Genomic DNA, 21,076 nt, shown 5'->3' on the forward strand with positions numbered 1-21,076 from the left:
AGTACTACTATGCACATGGCAGCCTGTGTTCACCTTAAGTTTATCTGAGTGGAAACACCACAATCTCCCCGAGGACAAGTCCTCACAGAGACATAAATCTGTAGTGTTGTTATAAGCTCCTTGTTATGTCTGTACTTCTATTTCTGTTGTCACAAACATGTTGCCTCACATCATGGGAACCTTTTAAAAGTCATCTAGACTGCGAAGAATGTTGTGTATTCATACGTTCATTATTGTTGAAGTGTGCCAAGTATTCAAGATGGAGAAAAGAGCTAAAATGCTAAATGTTAGACTCAACATTAAAACATAATGTAGGTGTGGACATTTTTAGCAAGATATCTCTAACTCTCTTCAAGTAAAAAAAAAAAGAGTCCGTGGGAGGGTTCAGGGATTCATAAAGTCTCGTAAGGTAATTGATTGCTCCTCGCGGGGCAATCTGTGTGGGATTTTGTTTTTCTTTTTTTCAGCCTGCAGGAACAGAAAAAACACACATGGGCCATTCTCAGCAATAGAGCCATTAGGGGGAGAATGACTGCCAGTGTGGGGGTGAGGAGCCTGACAGCAGGATGAACACTACTTAAATATTACAGTACACACACACCCAAAAACCTAGCCTAAATACAGAGGCGCCCACTGTTAAAGCCGGGGCATTAGGAGATGCAACGGATGCGAAGACAAGAGAATCTGCTCTAGACAGGCGAATTAAACCGTGACCTGTGGTCTCCATTGAGTAACATTAGCGAGAGCTTCCTGTGTGCAGGCACCACTCTGTTGACCGTTCATCATCGCCCGGGAAGGTGGACAGTCGCCATTACACACACACACACCGACGCCCCACTTTACAATAACACGGCGGCAGCCATGACTCCACATCTGTCAAGGGGATGTTTAAAAAGAGTCATCATTATTACTCTTTATTTTGGGGATGGGTGGATGGGCGCAGGCTGATAGGAGGAGAGCCGTCTGGTTAACGTCGAGTTCCTTTCCTTAACCAACGACTCAGGACAGGAGTGCAGCGTCGGGTTGGGGGGGGGGCCAGACGGGTACTGACTGGGAGGGATGGGGGGGGGGGGGGGGGGGGGGGGGCACAGATAAGCGGTGCCCTAGGTCCGTTGGCCCGGGGATCTTAAATCATCGTCAGTCACTCCCCAGAGTTCACAAACATCAGCATTCCCATCGCTCCAAACCTCACTCTCTTATCAACTGGCTTATCACACCGATCAGTTATCTGGTGCTCCAACAAACACGTCTGCTACCATCAAACACTCACTCCTCCACACACAAACACAGACACGCAAAATGCAAAATGAATCAGGCTGAAAGTGAGTCCAATAAATATAAGATAACCTAATTTCATTTGCACCTCTTAGTAGAAAAATAATTTCCAAACTCGATATGCTTCTTTTCTCATTTATGTGTGTTTGTGTGCAAGTCTCACTTTTGTTCCCAATCAGGGAGATGACAGGCTGGACGTCGGACTCCTCGTTGGCCTTCTTCACCAAGCTGAACCAATCCTCCAGATTCTCGAAGCTCTGGAAGTTGGTGATGTCGTAAACCAGGAGAACCCCCTGCATTGGAAAAACAACAGGAACAACCTCAGACTTTTTATTTTAGCAGCTCACCTTTACACTCCTTCACAAAGAAATACTGGATAATTTCACCTTCAGTCACCTCATATTCATTGATATTAACATGAGTATTACTGAGAGAGCAGGGGAACAGTAGGTGGCACTGCTCCTCTTCTTAGTGTGGGGGACAGATTCAAACAGAAGGGGACAACCTCACTCACACATAATCTGAGGCAGGTTCAGAACTACCATGATCTTAGTAAGAATATGTGAAGTCTCATTGGTTGGTTCTGTTCCAAATTGTGGTTTGTACCAGTTTTGTAAGCACCGTCCAGAATTCTGAGAATAGAGGTGAGGTTATCTTCTATCAGAGCTAATTAATGAAGGCTGTCTGCCTAAAGACATTTTCCTCCTCCCTATGTAATCCTCAACACTGTACGCACAGCAGAAACACTCGTGCAACAACACCAGGGCCGCGCTTGAGCAAACACTCAGGCCAGAAGGGGCTGTTTACACGAACACATAAATTAATCAAAGAGCAAACACAGATACAAGAGCTGCTGGCATAATTCAAGACAAATAATCACACGGCTCAACTATCTATCGCTGCGTAAACTTTTGCTGGAAATGAGCGTGAGCTGAGGTAAGTGTCTCTACTTTTTCTGCATGATGCAACACGACCAAAGAGGTGTCTATTGCTTTTTGTTCGGCAGACACGCACTGTCACAACACGCACGGTCGGTGACGACAGCTTAGGCCGCTGACAATTACTGCGAGTCTCTCCGAACAGCCATGATTGATTACAGGACGCACCGTGCTGAACAATAGGTGTGAAAGTTCTACACGGTGCTGACGAGAAACTCCCTAAGCAACGTGTCGTAATGTGGCAGTGATGTACGACATTTGGAGAGATGGATAATATATACACTTGTGAGGGCACAGTTTGGAGCAGGGTGCAGAAAATGCCCCAAAAAATGTCACTTTCACTTTATTTTTAAAGCCAGGTAGATTTAGGGAATGGAAAAGAACGTGTAAGTAATGTTTGTCAAGCTTCTATAGACCAACATGACAAAAGTGTGCTCGCACGTAGCTGGGATCTGACAAGTTTCCTGCCTCTTGTGCAGGAGTACGGGTCTCGGATCAGACAAACGGTGGTCATTAAGTAGGCCTCTTCAAACAAGAGACATTCTGGAGGTGACAGCAAGCTCTCGTCTCGTGTTGCTGGCACATGTACAGAGCAGCTGTCATTTTAATCAACACATTGATGAGTTTTCCACAGGAAAAGCATTCAATGAGAGTATATAGATCAATTAGAGGCCTATTTTTCCCCACGTTCCTTCATGCATGACCTGAGCACTATTAAATGCTGGCCGTTACTTTAATAATTATTGCAGTTTAAGTTGCTTAAAGTTCAATTAAACTAACATAAAATGACATGTTTAAGGAGGTAGTTTTTAAAGTATTTTTATTACTCCCAGTACTGGCCTACAGTGTGCAGTATTATCAACATTTGTTCCGTCTGACATAAAATATAAAACTAAATCAACTCTGTTAAGAAGTTAAAGCTGCAACTGTTACACGATTAATTGTCAACTATTAAATCAATTGTCAACTATTTAGATAATTAATAATAGATTTGAGTTGGTTTTTTTTCTACATTTTCTGATCCCAGCTTTTTAAATGAGAGTATTTTCTGGTTTCTTTACTCCTCTATGACAGTAAACTGAATAACTGTGGGTTGTGGACAGTGATCAACATTTAATCAGTTTATACAGAAAATAATTGGCTTGACTGATTGAATAGTTAGTTCCAGCCCTACAAGATGTAGAGATACACTGATTTTTAAAGCTCTTTCGACCTGCTACGCTCACTGTGAATCCAAATGACAGTTTATTATGATTTGGCTCCAGAGGGAGGGAGTGGCAGGCCCTGGATGAAGCTCCCGAGGCTGTAATAATAAGCCTGAACAGAGTCACAGGAATTGGAAACTAATTCTTTCTGTGCTTCCTGTTACTAATTCACAAACATCCACATTTACACATTTCTGATCCTTCCTGAGGCTACTGGAGTCGACGACAGTTTGTCTTTTTGCTTCATGTAGGAGGAATAGAAGGACTGTAGCACATGGCAGAGATGTACATGATTGCAGCAGAGGGTTTGGAGTGAATTTGTGTGTATGTGTGTTGCCTTACATGAGCTCCGTATACATATTTGTCCAGCATCTTCCCTCCTAACGTTTGGCCTCCAATGTCCCACACCTGTAGGGTCACGTTCAAATTGCCTGCAGTTGAGAAAAGAGACAGAAATACCTCATATTTAAAAAAGGACTGTGATTTAAATGAAAAAAATATGTACAAATCAGCTCTACAAAGGAAGGATAGATGTTTCTGAGTTTAGGTTTCCACTTTATTTATTCTTTGAAAAGTGTTTTTGTCTTCTAATCAGTAAATAGAAAACTCTATGCTCCGGATGTTTTTGTACCTTTTTTTTAATAATTAACTTGTTTGTTTTAACAAAGCTCATAATCCTGAGAAAATAACGAGTCAGCTGTAACTGGAGCCTGTATTTTGGGTGAGCGATTTCTTTAATAAAAGTCAACCTTGTTGATGTACATAATGGAAACAATAAATCAGCGATTAATCTTTCAGGCTAAGCGCTCTCGCCTGGCAGGTCACCCACACCTCACATCCAAGAATATCCATCCCAGAGATTGAGGGGGATGAATATGTACGCTTACCCTCTAATTTAAACATTCTCAATAGCCTGGCAGTAAAAAAAAATAACTTCTTATTAGCCTGAGAAGAGCTGTTTGCATTGTGCCGTATCCTGCCAAGTTAGGAAAGTGAGGAGAATTATGTGCTGTTAAGGAAAATAGCAATAATTAAACACAAAATAAGAGGAAAAGAAGACTCTTGTCCCTGTGCCTGTGGAAAGAGAGAGAAGGAGTGAATGAGAGGGAGAGAGAGAAAGACGGGCACAAAAACCAAATCCAAATGAATATTTTCTTCCTCTGGAAAATGAAAGGGGTGGTTGAAAAAAAAAAAGGCCCAAAAAAAAGTGGAGGAGGGAGGACGAGACAGCGAGGAGTTTATGTTGGTGTGATGAGGGCCCTGCGCTGGGCTGGAGCGGCGATGGGGAGCAGAGCGTACACTGTGGACACGGCTGGACGACTCAACCCCTTCATAAGTCCCCTTTTTAAAGCGGAGGAAGGAAACGCTGAGGTTCACAGTCACTACATCTAGACTATACAGTGTCAATGTAAAGCTACATTGAGGAGTGCAATGAATAACGGTTCTTTGGTGTTATAAAGAGCCATCCCCACCCATCCACCATGCTCGGACACTAGATTTATTTGTGTTTCTGAGATTCACGCTGACTCAACCGGCTGACATTTTTCTGCTTTGCAACAAGTAGAAACTGCGATGGAGAGCCTAATAGACAAACCTTAAAACTGATAACAATGTAAAAAAAAGAAAAAAAGGCACTTTGGTGAGATAAATGTCCTCTCAGTGTGACATGAAGTGGACGCAGACGAAGCCGCTTCCGAAAGTTTGAGTTTGATGGAATTTATCGAATGTAAATTTCACCTCTAGTCAATCCCCTTCACCGCCTGGACCTCATTGGTTTGGCAGAGACATCTGGAAGAGGTATTGTTATAAAAAGCACACACAGAGGAGGCTGTTGTGTGCCAGTCGGCCTCGCCTCACCTCTCTCTGCGTTGGAAAATGTACATTAAGTTTGACAAGCTGGGCCTTCATGGTGAGAGGGGCCAACGCTGGCTATAGGCTACTCTCCCCCCTGCTGCAAAAGACCCTTACAGCCCCATAGAGACCCGCAGAGCCACACAACCTCTCCAATACAAGGCAGGGTGGGGGTCCTAACGAAGTCTGAGACCACCCAGCTCGCAGAGCCACCCTCCTCTTCATCAGCTCATCAACACCCAATTCCCCAGAAAATGGGCCATTTAACAGCTCCGGTGTTGGACGCGGTGTTGTTGCTGCCTCAGTGATACAGACGTATGTTCACTACATTTAAACAAAGGTTACAGTTAAATACTGCGATTGTTTCAGGAAAGAAACTTACTGGAAAGAGAAGTCAAACGATTAACAGCATTTGTTCGACTTCACATTAAGGAGTTGAGCCCAGCCTGTGCTGGTTGGCTCTTTTCATCCCGACTCCACCACAACATTTTTGGGGGTTTAGTTCTCCTAAGTCTCATAAGCTGAAACTGACACAAAATCAAAATAGAGTCCTTCAGCCAACTCACAAATCAGCATAACTTTTACTTTTAGCACTTAATTTGCCGTTGCTTAATGTTATTTTATTAGTAATGAAAGAATGGAAGCACTTTGCAGATTTCTGCAGCTTAGACTTTGGCAGAGTTTTAGAAATGCTATTTAAAATGCTGAAAATCCCCATTTCACATGGTAGGAAGTAAAAATGGAGTGCTTTCGTCTAAATATAGCATTAGTCAATAAACATTTATTTTACAGATCTGAGGGGGATACAGAGTGTGGCTTTATTTCTGCGGGTTCAACATAAACAAATAAGAACATGAATGTTTTATGTGGTGGAGGACAAAGATCAGTTGAAGTCGGGGATCAGCGATATGGATATAAAATGTTAATGTATTTACTCTGTACTGTGCCCACAGAATTATGAGCAAGACTCGCCCGGTTGGACATAAGCTGTCCATTGGCCTTGTGGAGTCTAAAAAAAAAAAAAAAGTGTGCTGTTTGCTCTGGAGAGAAGAGCTTTCAGAGTGAATAAGCCTGAGAAGTGGCAGACACTCTACAATGAGGAGCTACCAGAAAAGACACATTCAGCTCCTGAGTTAACCTGAAGAACAAACTTGGCCTGGAAAAGGTAGGACGAAAAAATATGAACAGTCTGAGAAACAAAAATATGACAGAATGTGAAGGTGGAACAACAGGCTTCTTTGTTAGACTTTCAATTAATATAAATAATATTCTGGGTCTAAACTACGCCAGGCTGTCTAGGTACAATCTTGACAAACACATATCCACAGTGTTTCATTGAATTAACAAGTCTGCAGTCTGCCACTTTGTGTTTGTGCAACACGCGTGTCCGTGCAGAGTCTCCGAACAAGCGAGCCCTCCCAAAAGATTGTGAAGGTGTCTCACCTGGAAGGCTTATTCTCTTCAGAAAGAAATCCAGGCCAATGGTTTGTTTGTACTGCTTCCCAAAGGCCTCCTGTGCAAACCTGGTGGCGAGTGATGACTGAAACAGAGAGACAAAAGGGGGAGACACGGAGAATGAGTGCCGATACACCTCTGCAGCAATCAAGAGGACTGAAAGTATGTTATTTAAATCACAAACGTGTTTTTAAAAGAAAATGCTTCAAGGATAAAGAAACCTTGATTCAGTCCTGAAATATTAATATTAACACACATATTTTCATAACATGGAAACTTAATCAAAATCACAGCACTGTCCAGGGCAAAATGCAACATACTGCAAAACTCCTCTCAGAGTAAATACACAGTCTATTGAAGAACATTGTGTTGAAGAGATATTTTGGTGGTTAGAAGAAGTAGAAAAACTTTCCCAATATTTCTAAAAAATGCAAGGGTGTAATTTATCATGTCAAAGGTTTTCTACGAGATTCTTTTTCTGTGATGCAATCTTGAAGTACGCTCTGCTGCAGGACATTAATTTCATCATTACAAAATCCATTTTGAGCGACTTCAAAAACCTCATGATTGACTGGGAGGTACACTGATGTAATTGTCTGCCTCCTCTGCTGTCTCACTTCTCAGCCGCGGGTCTGACAGTGAAAATCAACGCGAATTACAAAAACAGGTGTCGGGGTATGTGTCATGTCTCCGGACTGCAGACCTAATAATTGCCACAAATTATAAAACCTCCATCACTGTCACTGTTGTGTTTGAGGAGGGAAAAAAATAGCATGTTAGGGGCTCTCCTGACATCCATGGGAAATTCATAGTGCAGACTTGACATGCCAAGTTTAATTCATTTTGATGGATGAGGATGGGGATGGGGAAAAAAATGAAGTGCTGAATGTCTACTAGCTATCTTTAGAGCCGTGTGCTTACATAAACACAACAGAGACGTGAAGCGATGGGATTCCCTGAGTGTTCATGTGGCAGCCAATGCATTTTAATGTGGTACTTGACAATCACTGTGGGTTAAAAGGATTTAAAACAAAATTCTTTCTTTCAATACACTAAGCTTTCACTTGAGCCCCTGTCCTTACCTACCTCCATTCATACTCAGGCGCTTCAGCCAATATGTCTGCTTTTCTTTCAGATTCCTCCAGAGGAACAATTTTAAATTATCAGGAAAACACTTATCATGTTTTACCCAAACCTTCTCCAAGTTAACAAGAGTCTGTTTGGCTTTCCTAACGCACTGATTTGTCTGTGTGGATGCAACATTTATTGTCAAAACTTTATAACCTTTGCCAGTGGCTTTCTTTATTAACATTTCCTTGGCAGTGCATAACAGAGTTTTATCCACCTAATTTAACCTTAAGTTCTCTAACCTACAGATGTTTTTTCATCTCAGCCTGCGGAGCATGTCACAGGCTTCACGAGTGACTGAGAAATTACTCGAGGTGACTGACGCAACAAGGAGAAAATCGGCCATTTAAGTAGCCCAAACAATCACTGACAACACAGGAATAACAAGCTCAGACAGCAAAAATGTATTCCACATGCTCGCGTTGGCCTAGTCGGCCATTTGTCTTGGCATTCCAGTAGCTTGGCTCTCCTCCCTCGACGTAGTCCTTTTTTTCCAACGTACAATTGGGACTAACCAGCGAATGTAAAAGCTGGCGTAATCCTGACACTCCAACAGAGAACAGCACAGGGTCACCAATGATACCACTGCCGGGAAATGGGGGAAGTTCTACTGAAACAAGAGACTGGGAGAGAGAGTGGAAAAAATATGGCAAGCTGACTCTGTTCATGTGATGCAACTCATATGAGAGATGCTGCATCAAATCCAAACAGGCTCTTTATTCTACTTAAACTGTTAAGACAGATATAAACGTAAGTATTCTAGTGAAGAGTTTGACTGTAAATAATACTGCCGGGATGCCAAATCCATTAAAGCACAGGACCTGTACCTCAAGCTCTTTTTTACCCTATGGGTAAGAGAACAGCAAATATTCTGAAAAACTGCGAGGCTTGTAGCTCAGGTTGAAAAATAGACCTGTGTGTAAGTAATGCCCAGCACCTGAAGAGCCTGGCTAAATGTGAGACTCCATATTTTAAAAACATCTTGCTCAGGTGGACAAGCCTTCCCACATCTCCCTATATTTCTGAATGGACAACCAACCGCAAGCGAAAATACCACCGAAAAAGCTGTCCAAGAAAAACCGATCCGATTGCAATTTGCTGAGCAAATTGACATTAATAAGGGGGGAAACGGCATTCAAGATGTCAGTCAGTGGTGCCTGCTCAAAATGGGGGGTAGGGCTCCTGTTTTCTGCCCAAAACAGACAAGCAGGTAAGTCATTCAGACAGTGACGAGCTGACACCTGGCAGCAGTGTGAGGAGGGTTATTAATGTAGCGTATCTACTGGGAACTGAGTTGTGTGTGTTCTCCGCCCCTCCTCCCCCAAAAGAAAATGTCGACTTTCCAGAATGAGAACATTCATTTTTCTCATTGGGTCTCACCATTACTGCTACATTCATTTTCTTTCTCCCAGAGGAAGGAGAGATTAGTTACGAGAGGGGATGTGTAGCTGAAAACCACTTGACGTCCCTGTCTTTACATTCACACACATTCACTCTGGGATTCGAGATGCAGTGAAGACGAAACATAGCTGTATTGTCATGACAACCTCCTCGCTTTGCTGCATATGATTGCTTGGTGTGACAAGGGGAAACAATCCCCTGTTGAGGATGTAAGTTAGACCTTTTTAATCTACACCTTTGAAATGATTTTGATAAACACACTGAATGATTCAGTGTACTAGTTTTGAGACTAACACTAGTCCTAAAGCTTGTGCAGATTTAGCAGACAGAGACAATGCAACAAGGTATATTTGTTCATGCATGTAAAGCAAAGTCCCCACACATGAATCTCTTCACATTGTTATTTCATTCTATCAAATGAGAAAACAAACATTTCTCATGAGTGCTGTCCAGACATAATTTTCTTAAACAGGGCCTCACTCTGGAGCCAAATACATATGGGGGTCCTTGGCCAGGAGGAGAGAGGTAAACTGATGGAAAACAACCATCAGCTACAAGAGCCAGGCTAAGCAACTGTCACACTCTGTGTAATACTGCACAGTGCAGCGTTTTACCCCGAGTTCACTCAGCAGCAGCACAGATGTGACTTTGAAAATTCATCATTTAGCTATACTTCATGTTCAAAACAAACATTTTATTTAAAGAAATTATTCTAAAAGGGAACATTTAAGTTGATGTTCAGTGTTATTCTCAAAGGTGCTATTACATATGTGTGTTACTTATTGTCTGTTTAATTTGCTCACAATTCAGTGGTGAATTTTGTTGACTGATTTACAAATATATAGCGGTGCAGCAAGAGGCAGGGCTAGGGCAAGATACTGAAAACCAGTATGACCACCTGTTGTACTAAGCCTTAGCCGAAAGCTTACAAAGGCCGGGCCCCTCTTGATGAATTACAAAAATAGAAACATAACAAGACAACAACATATAATTTCTTCACAGTAAAAGCTTGTAAGCTCAGTTACTTGTTACTTTATAAAACGGCACCACCGGCACGTAGCCTATAACTATGTTCAGCGGCACATGTAAAGTGGATTAAGAGCTGGGTAGACTTAATAGGTTTAGAACAACAGATTTGTGTCAGATTTAAATCCATGAATCTATCTTTGAGACAGAATCAAAACTACAACTTTAAAATATCCCACTAGATTTTCAAGACAAACTCACAAATGAGAAAAATAAAAATTTAAGGTTGTGACTTATTCCAGGACTTCACCGTACAGAAGTAGATTTTTTATTTTGACTAAGAGCAGTTCTTGCGCCGTATGATTTGTTGGTCTAATAACTACTCCTACACTTTACCATGCAGTCAATACTATGTGTGATCCATATTTTCAGTCCACATTGCCGTTTAGGAATCATTACTCTCCCATGACCGTTATTTGCGATTAGTTCAGTATTTTTCTCATACAGTACTCTCCCCCTGTCAATAATCGAACCATCTCAAGTGCTGAGTGGGATGAACACCCTCATCCTCAACCCAAGATCAGCGTGGACGGACAACCTTAGAAAAATACATTACGCACGTATTAGTACATCAGCAGCTCAGTTTCTTTATGATGTTGTTAGTAGTAACCAGGGTACAAAATTTTAACAATCACTAGCCATTTGGCAGGTGGACAAAAAAGTAAATTTTGCACCCTGGTAGCTAGACTAGTTACCAAAGACAAAAGACTGTAATTATTAATATGAACTACTCTCGACCTCTTCCAGCCTATCCCTGCTGCTACTGACAACTGTAATGCTTTTCCATGTGAAGTCTTTAAAGGGGCATTATGTAGTTTTGAGGAAGAAATTCAAACTCCGAATGAATATTCGCAATATTAATGAGGTAATAAAACAAACACAGAAATGTTTATTTTTTATCTCAGAGGAAAATAAGGTCCCCTGAACACTGTTTGAAGCTAGAAAGGTGGCAGGGTCCGCCACATATAAAACCAGTACAGTACAACAGTATGAAATTGTGTTGTCTCTTTAAGTCAGTTTATTTATTTAGTTTATGTTTGTTTATATTGTTCTGTGGCAGTAAAGTTAGTATTTACAAGTATGTAGGTCAATGATTGTTTCCTACAGCGGGATATCTGAGCATTTATTGATACTATATTGATATGATCTGAGTCGAGAGACATAGCATTTAATTCTGACTTACTTCAGAGACAACGTATATTAATGCTCTGTAATGCTCTGCAAGAAGAAAGTTATAATCCTGAACGACAGCTGTGGCGTTTACATCCCGTTAAATGTGATTGTTAGCCTTGGGGTGTCGTTAGCTAGCAATTAGCCAGCGTAGCTACATTAGCGTCGGTCGCCATGGTGACTGAGCGGACGGTGCAGCGGCAGGATGAGCAACGTAAACAGACCCAGCGGTCGTGTACCAGACCGCGAAACACCGTCGGTTCGGAGATGTCGGATCCGGACGTGTGTCCTCTTCGGGGACGTTGTGTAGCTGCGCTGTCAGGTCATTTGTGTGTCTGTGATGTGTCTCACCTTCCCGCACGCTCCGTCTCCGACCACCACGATCTTCAGCTGCTTGTCCTGGCTGTCCTCCTCCGAGTCCGACATGACGCCGAGACGTGCCCCCGACTTTTACCTGTGGCGACCCGAAAGCAGCGGGGAGCAGTCGGCGGTGTGCTGAGTGCGGTTATCGGGCTAATCACAGATGGATTAAACGGCAGTGGAGTGGGCACGCAGACGCCATTTTGACTCCAGTAACACCGCTGCTCCGCTCGGCACGATCCACTCGCACGCTTCCCGCCGCGGCCAACACTGATCTCTCGGTTACAGACGACTTTAACAGCCGCCCAAAAAAAAAAAAAAAAACCAAGCAGGCAGCCACGGTGGGGCATTTAAGTTGGTTTAATATTTTCAGTATCGCCACGAAGCTCTTTTCCTTCACGGGGGAAAAAACACAGATCAGAACCGGAAACCCGGTCGCTGGCGCTGCGGTGGTTGCGTCCTGTGTGTGACGCGTTGCCGTTGCCATGGCTACAGAGGTCAAAGTGTAAGTAGAAAGATGAAAATCAGAAAATGATTTTAAAATTCACCTCAACACAACAACAGGTAACGAGTTACTGAAGCACAATACTTGGATACTTTTTTTGAGATATTGTACTTTACTTGAGTGTTTTCATGACAAACACCAAACACTACATCAAGCTCTTAATCTGAACCTTCACCACATAAACAACAGTATCAGCATCAAATCCTGAAAGTAATGGAGTACTTTTCAGTCTGAATGATCTGGATAGTCCACTACATGTGTCTTATTTGAGATTTAACAGAACATTATATTTAAAATAATGTATTATTTAGGCTCACACAGTGTGCCTCCGACATAATGTCTTCAGTGGCTTATCTGGAAATTCTCAGTTATTTTAGTCGTAATACAGTTCTTCCAAAAATACACTTGCAGACATAAACCTATTTGAAGCAATATAATTGTAATAATATATTTATATTATATGAGTATATTCATTTTTTCCCCTATTATCTAGGAACCCAGTATGACTTATTGAGGAGTTGTTATGTGCTCACAATACTCCAACTGTATTACACTTAACTTGTCGTCTTACAGTCTGTATTTTATCCCCTAAACACTTAAATCTGCCTTTAAAGGGGCACTGTGTGGTTTTAGAGAAGAAATTGAAAGTCAGAATTTTAATATTTACAATATCAGTGAGGTAATAATACAAACTCTTTTTCCGTAAGTGAATAAACAAGCTGTTCTCAGAGGAAAATAAGGTCCAGAACACTGTTTGAAGCTCGAAAGTTGGCAGGGTCCGCCACATATAAACAAAGTAAAACAGTATGAAAGTGTGTTGTCCTTTAAGGTCAGTTTGTTTATTTAGTCATGAAAACAAAGAGTTTGTTTATTAAATTTGTTTAGGTATAAACATCATTTAAATTTCTTCCCTAAAACAACATAATGCACCTTTAAGCATTTTTGTATTAACTCTGTACTGTTAATCAACTCATTAAACTTTATTCCTGCAGCATCCCGTTCATAGACAATCCGACCTATTTCTTTTTTCTTTTTTTTCCGCTGCTCAACTCAGCTGTCTCCCACTCTGCCACAGTTAGGAGGAATATCTTTCCAGCTGTGCGATGTGATTGCTCGAGATGACACACTGATGTTTTTACCAAATGAAGAATTACTGTTCTTGGCAAATTTAACTCCAGTCTAAGTGACAAAATAGAACATTTTAAGACGATTATTTTGTGATAGTTCTCTCTAGTGAATTTGATTTTCCCTTTTTCCAAATTAGTTCAAGATATAAAAATAAACCAAATGTCGTCCCACTGGGGGAAATGTAGTTAAAGAGTCATGATTCAAGTTGGAATAAGTTTAATTTCTATGCATGAAACAGGAACATTGGATGTGTGTGTGTTTTTAATATATATATTTTAAAGATATTTTCTGTTTGCAGTCCAGAAGATTAAATATACTTCGCACTGAAAGTATTTTTTAAAAATAAAAGTATTCTTCTTTTTTTTTTTTTTAAATGAAATAACATAATTCATTAGGGATTAAAAGAATAAACCTTTTGTGTCATTGACCTTCAACTCATTCTTATTAAACATAAATCTGTCAAACAGGAGGATTAGGACATTAAAGGGGTATTGTGCAATGTTTTCACTCTTTCACAGCTGTTATCTAAAACCTGTGGAGCTGAACATTTCCAAGAATATTTCACAGCCGTACGAATACAGTTTCAAACCTTTTCTCAACAGTGTGATGTTGAGCAATTCTGAGCAAACCAAGATGCATTATGCACAAAAAAATAAAAATAAATGAAAAGTTTAAAATCTCCCAAATTCCTCTCCATCATTACATGATATTTGGTGTTTGGTAAGAGGTCTTTGTATCACTGACTTCAGCCTTCAGGTTGAATGTTTTGTAATATCTCTCCTGAGCTTCAGGCCTACAGGCTGAGTCCGTCCTCGTCTTTCACACAGGAGAAGGATGTCGCTGCAACATGAGGGAGGAGATGAAGAGGAATTCACACCTGGGCCACTCTGAAGCAGGTGTCTGTCAGGTCAGTCTGCTGCACGGGGCTCATGAGGGTGTGACTGACAGCTCCCCAACAGGACAGAGAGCAGCAGAGGGAAATTAAGTCTAATTGTTTTGTTTTTTTTAAAAAAGGTTGTAGACAGAAGTGATCAGGGAGCTGCTGTGGAGAGACAGCAGTCTGAAAACTCCTGTCAGTGCTTCTTTTCATTTCACTGGTTTGTTCTGTAGCTTATCGGCTGGATGGAGAGTGTTTGATCACTTCTTCTTCTCCTGCTTCTGAAGATCTGTGGAGCCAAAAGGATTCAGCTTAAATTAATGAAGGACAGAAGGAGAGAAGTGTCGGAGGATCCAACCTGTGATAATTAAGCTGTATTTTGGTCCGTGTGAGGCGCGAAAATCAGGGAAAATACAAAAATGATCATTTGTGATTTTCACAGATTGATTAATGTTTAGTCTTATGATCGTTTGATGGGAACATTATCAATACGCTTTATGAGACGATGACGTGGGAACGGCCAATGTCGCTGCATTGAGATTTTCAATTGATCTAAACGGGTTTTCAGTTTGCATGTGGTTAAAATATAATAACGATTAATAACATTTACACAAATAAAGAACATAAAGGTGAGCAGATCTTAAATGTGCATTAAAAGTTGACTGAAAAGTAAAACACTGTTAAACATGCAGCCTCAAAATAATAAGATTTGGCGTCAAATAAACAAAAATATGAAACGAGTTTATGCAGATTTTACATATTTGTTTTATTCTATTTTATTTATTTTAATAAAATAAAGTATTTAATTTGTGGTTTATTACACACAGCCAGGCTGATGCAGCGTTAATAGGCCTGCAGGGAGATAAATGTTCTATTCGCCTGTTCAGCCACTAAAACAATTATCTTTATTTAATTTGTTGCTGATATGCTGATAAAGAAAAGGAGTCATCGTGTCACTTTTTTCCGGAATTTTCAGCTTGACGTGCTCTTTTAAGTGTGAATCTTGATTTTAGTCGGATTATTTTTGATAAGATTTTTTAAAAAGTGTTGATTCAAAAGTCAAACCCACTGTTTTCTACAAAATAAAAAATAATAAAAAAAAAACTTCGAGTGCTTCACTGGGTCAGGAGAGAAAATCAGGTGCTCTTCACGGGTAAAGGAGGTCCAAGGTCGTAAAAATAAAAATGAGCAGTGACCGTGCAGCTTCCTTGTGACGGAGTCTTTGGGTTAGATAGGCGGTCTGAACTCTGAAATCTGACGTTTTGTTAAATAGACAGTTTTTGCAGTGTAATTTGGTGGGAAACCTTAAACTACAGTGAGTCTTTGTGGTCGCTCCGCCACAAAAAGACGCGAATACAGCCTGTTGGGGGGAAAAGGACACCGGCAGCCAGCAGTGTTCATAACTATGCGTATTTTTGATGTAATGATTGTAAATATCCTTCAGTTCAGTTAAGTGGAGCATTGATCGGATCTGTATAACGTGTTGAATAATGAAGAGTGTTAAACACCAGTTCTATCATCAATAACAACTGAGGCGTCTCTCTTCAAATGAAAATTATAGGCAAGCGGCTGAAAAGTCCTTCACTCACATGGGCATAGATCAGTTTAGGTCTGAAAAGAAGAGCTCAGAAAACGTCAAAAGACTCGTGTGAAGATGGGTTGTGGGGATGAACAACATTTCTGTTGGGAAAACCATAATTCCAAACCCAAATTCCTCAACGGGGAGAGGGAAGAGCGTGCGTAAAATGATGACGAATAATCCACTAAGTGTTATAAACAGCGGACAGCATCAGTTTACATGTGCGTAATGTGTGTCATCAATTTATTAGATGCAATATGGTGCAAATAAAATTCATACTATGGGGTACTCTCCCCTTTAAGTTAGATTTGTTTTCCTGCGTAAAACATTAAAACAACATTAGCAGCTACATTCAGGGTATTTCCCGCGCGCTAAACGTAAATTCTAAAAAATACCAATAATAACGGGGCTGGAATGGGGTTCTTGCACACCGATGAGGGTGTTTTTCATTTCAACAAAACCGCCGCGATTCGTCCCTCTATATCAGATATCTCCACACATGCAGGTATGAAAGGAAGTTATGTGGGACGGTCCGCTCCTCAGTATCCCTCTCTGTCCTTTACGCCTCCGAGCAGCCAATGAGGAGCATCACTACCGCTGGCTGAGGCCTCGGATGGCTTGTGTACCTGCATCAACGAGATCAGATTTTAGGACATATAGGCGCCGGTGTTTTTTTTTTGTGTGTGTGTTTTTTTTACCATATAGGGTTAAAGAGGACGAGGCACTGATCAACCAAACCCCAGCGTGGACCCGGGTGATGGTGCGGAGACGTGCGTAAAAGCGCAGCGTCTTTGCGCAGTGCTGTCTGTGCTAAAATACAGATGCTGCCTGTTGCGTCCACATAAATGAATCACATGTTAGTTGGGATCTTTGGTGCTTTCACTGCCCATGTATGAGTCACATCTGTGCTTGGACACGACTCTTCATTTTGGCCTCATCTTCCACGCGAAACACCTTTTTAATTCCTGATATACAGCATCCCACCGGCTGTTACTGTCTGCAGGGTTTGTAGGTATTTTACAAGTTCAAAGATGGATAGCCACTGTACGGCAGCTCCCTGCTGACCCCGACTTAACATTCAGGCTGTTAGTGGAGACAGAAGAACAGCTAAAAAATCCTCCCGTAATACTTCAATTCCAGCACCAGGCCTAAAATCAGAAAAGCAAGCTAAAGTATTTTCCTGTCCGGTTTTTCCTTCTTTTACTCAAATTCAGGCGCAGTGACATGGGCCTCCTTAACCCCGGAATACTCCTCTCATCGTGTTGACATGTAGCCCTAAAGGTAGCTGTCAGTTTGCCCTGTCCAGGCTATTCATCATTGTGTGACAGGTGTTTGGGAAGAAAATTCATAGTGGCCCAGATGATACCTAGAAGGTTTGAGGGAAGTTAAAGGCTTCATGGAAACCCGTTTTACGCGCGACAATGCGCAGGAACAACAACAATTTGACTTTACTCCAAAAAAGCTGCCCTAAACCAGTCTGCTAAAGACAAAATGACAATTAAAGTAGTCATGAACCATTTTTTCCGTCTTATCTGTGGGTCAATTTGGATTTATTTAAATGTTGAGATGCGTTTTGGTGCGAAAACAAGTGCGCAAAACACCGCGTTTGTACCAGAAAGCCAGGCTTGTAAAAACCCAGGTTGTAGGAGCGTTATAATTTTAAGAACTATGTATTTTCTTCTTTTTTTTTTTACTTGCTAATCAGTCTCTGATCGTCAACTTAAAGTTAACTTGTAACCCAGTGCATCCTTAAAAAGTGAAAAATCTGTTTTCTTCTTGTTAGTCGATTATTAAAATGTCCCATTATTACACTTAAAAACCTTTTAAATGAAACTGCATCCAAATGAAGATATAATGCCTGATATGTTTTAATGTTTTTCGTTCTAAACAGTCATTTAACACAAATAACACAAGTACATTTCAATTAGAAGTTGGTCTGTTTTCGCCTGCTTCCTGTCCGGCCATTAACACAAGAAAAACCGACTCTGTCCACACTGTAATGCTTGTTTTTTTTTGTTGTTTTTTTTACATTGAAATTATGTAACATAAATGCTCAAAAGTGCTGAAATATCTTACCTTTACAAACACAGCAAGAAAAACAAAAATAACACAACCTGTAACAGAGACAGTTTTGAATGATAATCAATGGAATATGCCTGTTTCCAATCACTGCAGAGGTAGGAAGGCGCATGTCAAATATAAACCAACATAAGGTGACATTTTCAGTCTGTTTAAGGCCGCCTGGCCCCGAAAGTGAGGGTCCGGGGGGCTTCAGAGGTCCTTGAGGGGCTCCCGGGTAAAGAGAGGAATACTTTAATGTTATGAGTGTGTCGCTCCTCAGAGGTCAACATACTGACATTTTGTGAGGAGGTCCAGTCAGACTTTAGAGTCTACGCGGGAGAAATGTCTTCTTTAACGGGGTTCCTCGAGGCAGACTCGTATAATATGAAAGAAGGAGTCGTTTTTGAGTATTTGAGGATGTGAATAAAAAAGTTTGGGAACCCCTGGTCAGGCCTGGAGGACACGATGAGGCAGAGAAGCTGTAGATTCAGTCCCCTCCGGTCTCCTCCTCTTGTCAGAAAATATATAGTTAGTTTGATTTCCTGGCAGCAAAAATAATAAAAATGAATAAATACAGTCAGCGAGTTCTCACTGGTTCCCCGCACACGCAGACAGTGTCCATGCAGGGAGGCAGTAGGCGTACGGGTAATAGTAGGACGGCTGCAGGGAGAGCAGCGGGGGCCGCAGGATCTCTCCCGGGCTGTACTGTCTCTGGTCGTCCCGCACCAAAACTTTCACCGCCACCTTCTTGGCCGCAGGAGTCGACGCCATCAGGTCCGCGGCCATCTGGCGGCGTTTCGTCTTGTAGCGCCGGTTCTGGAACCAGATCTTGACCTGAGTCTCTGTGAGCTTCAGGGAGGCCGCCAGGTCTGCGCGCTCCGGCCCGGACAGGTACCGCTGGTGGTTGAAGCGGCGCTCCAGCTCGAAGACCTGCGCGTGAGAGAAGGCGGCCCTCGAGCGCTTCTTCCGCTGCTTGGGCTGGTCCAGGCTCTTCTCGTCCAGGGTGCTGGAGTCTGGAAGAGGGAGACCCACAGATAAAAACATGTGAAGTGTGTTTGTTTGTTGTTTCAGTGCAGCTGCAATCACATGTGCTGATTTCAAGCCCGTGTTTTTAGATGAGACTGATACAAAATAAAAGAGTGTGCAGGCCTCTACGGAAGATTTTCTGTTTTAGCTTCCATGAATTTGTCTAAGGTCGATGGAGTTCTCAAATCAAACTAGAAAATGTCTGCTCAAAGTTTAAATTCAGGCATTGGCATCACAGCTACGCAGAGTTTATTTCCTCAAAGTATGCTTCATTCAGTGGCCTGTTTCTGGTAGTTTCTAACTTTGGTCCAAAGTTAAATCGTGGCAATGCAGAATAAGTCCAAATTAAACCAAGAGGACTCTGATAAATCTATAAAAATGATTGCTATAGTGCCAAAACTTGATTATGAGTCAGGGTATCCATTTATAATCGTGCGTAAAACTGGAGCAATCCGTGCGTAAAAGTTTTCAGGATGGAAAGATTTGGCAAAAAAATAAAATAAACGGCCTGATATCCTCCAACAACACAATCACAACACTTCTTATGATCCTGGAAAACTGTACCAGAAATATTAAACTGTTGTGTGATGAGCAGTCTCGGCTCTTTAAGTCAAACGTGTCTGTTTTTAAGCCAGAATCTCATTTATTCTTTTTACATTTTAGTCTTTACTCACCCGTCGCATTATTGGGCTCGCTGTCACTCTTCGTGTTCTCCGCAGCTGCAGACTCGTGGTCCGTCTCCTCCTGCAGACTCTCCTCCGGCACATCCGACGCAGCGTCTCCGTCTTTCTCCGACTTGCACGCGGCCGCCGTCTTGCTGTCGTTGTCGTCGCTCAGTCCCGAGTCCGAGTCGTAGCTTTTCTGGTCCGTCGGCTCGCAAGCCTCCGCGTTATCTCTCCGGGAGCCGCCGTTCATCTCCCCAAATATTTTCCAGCACGCCGTCTTGGAGAAGCACATGTCCAAATCTGGCAAGTGTCGACTGTCGTCCTTTTTGTTCAGGATGGCTTGGATCGAGAAAGGCATCAGCGAGTTGCCACGAACGGCCATTTTCAAAAAAGAGAAGTTCTTTCTAGTGGAGTGATTAACCGGCCCGGATAGAGGAGGGAATGTCAGTTCATCCACATTTTAGGCTACTCCCTCCGTGCAGCACTGCTGTCGCTTAACTTTTCTTCCCTCCAGTGTTGGTTCCTGGTCGCATCCCCGCGGGAGAAGCCGTGGAAAGTTTCTGCTACATCCGCAGGCGCGATGCTTCTCCTCCGCATAGCTCTGCCATCAGCCCGGGCTCTCTCCAGTCTCCGGCCCTTTTCACCCAACTTTTTTTCTACCATCCACCCTCACCTGTGACTGACAGGCACTACTCGTCGCCTCCCATTGGCTCAGAGAGGAGGAAAGCCGTTTCACGATTGGCCACTGTAAACGACGTCATGCTGCTTTCAACCGGGTGGGAAAAAGTTCAAGAAAAGTTTGGTGGAAGTTTTTCACAGGAGGCTGAACTGACACAGGCTGCAACCACACACAATTATTTTAACTCAAACTTCATAAAACACAGGGGAGCTAACTGTGTATCTACAGGGCTTCTTATAATTAAATATCTTGCTGATTTTGATTAATGATTTAGGATTAATTAAGCAATATAGTTGGATGGATAATTCTCTGTGCCTGGTGATGTTTAAAATCCATGCGGCCTGTGCGTAAAAGTCTGAGATCACAAGAAAGCTGATTTTAGCTGCAAAATAAAACGGGGAATTTGTGTCTCCAATTTTCCCTGCATCACCTGAATGCAGCACCAGGACAATAAATTCGCAGGACATGTCATCTTTTGAAAACTTAACCCTTCGTCATCCGAACAGGTCTGCTGGGAGTCCGGTGCGTAACGCGTAATGTGACGGGGTTTTTTTTCTTTGGCGACCTTTTGCGCTCTGACCGTCGTGTCAGGTTGTTACCGAATCACTCAGTCGGAGTTTTATTAAACATTCAGACGTGCTAATTGTTGTCTCTCCCTGCATCATGAGTCGCCATGACCAGGTAGGCCTCAGCTCGTGGGCAAACCAAACTCCTGCACTGAAAAATATGATTTAAAAAACAACAACA

General features: G+C 42.0%; 2 protein-coding genes across 3 annotated transcripts in view; both read right to left on the reverse strand.

Moving 5' to 3' along the window:
• rab28 (RAB28, member RAS oncogene family) overlaps window positions 1-12,128 on the reverse strand; it is a 31,266-nt gene extending 19,138 nt beyond the window's left edge. For both annotated transcript variants that reach the window (XM_073486936.1, XM_073486937.1), the window contains exons 1-4: window positions 11,801-12,128; window positions 6,713-6,809; window positions 3,761-3,849; window positions 1,439-1,568 (exon numbers count right to left, since the gene is read on the reverse strand). In XM_073486936.1, coding sequence (XP_073343037.1) covers window positions 1,439-1,568; window positions 3,761-3,849; window positions 6,713-6,809; window positions 11,801-11,875 — 391 coding nt within the window. In that variant the 5' untranslated portion in view covers window positions 11,876-12,128. The remainder of the gene's footprint in view (window positions 1-1,438; window positions 1,569-3,760; window positions 3,850-6,712; window positions 6,810-11,800) is intronic.
• Window positions 12,129-17,742: 5,614 nt separating this feature from the next.
• nkx3-2 (NK3 homeobox 2) lies at window positions 17,743-20,288 on the reverse strand. The gene is made up of 2 exons (XM_073487408.1): window positions 19,660-20,288; window positions 17,743-18,972 (listed from the first exon to the last, which is right to left on the reverse strand). Exons 1-2 carry the CDS (start codon window positions 20,030-20,032, stop codon window positions 18,548-18,550), a joined length of 798 nt encoding a protein of 265 aa, XP_073343509.1. The 5' UTR covers window positions 20,033-20,288; the 3' UTR covers window positions 17,743-18,547.
• Between the last annotated feature and the right edge of the window lie 788 nt (window positions 20,289-21,076).

Source organism: Pagrus major, chromosome 18 (assembly GCF_040436345.1).
Source record: "Pagrus major chromosome 18, Pma_NU_1.0".
Lineage (NCBI taxonomy): Eukaryota > Metazoa > Chordata > Actinopteri > Spariformes > Sparidae > Pagrus > Pagrus major.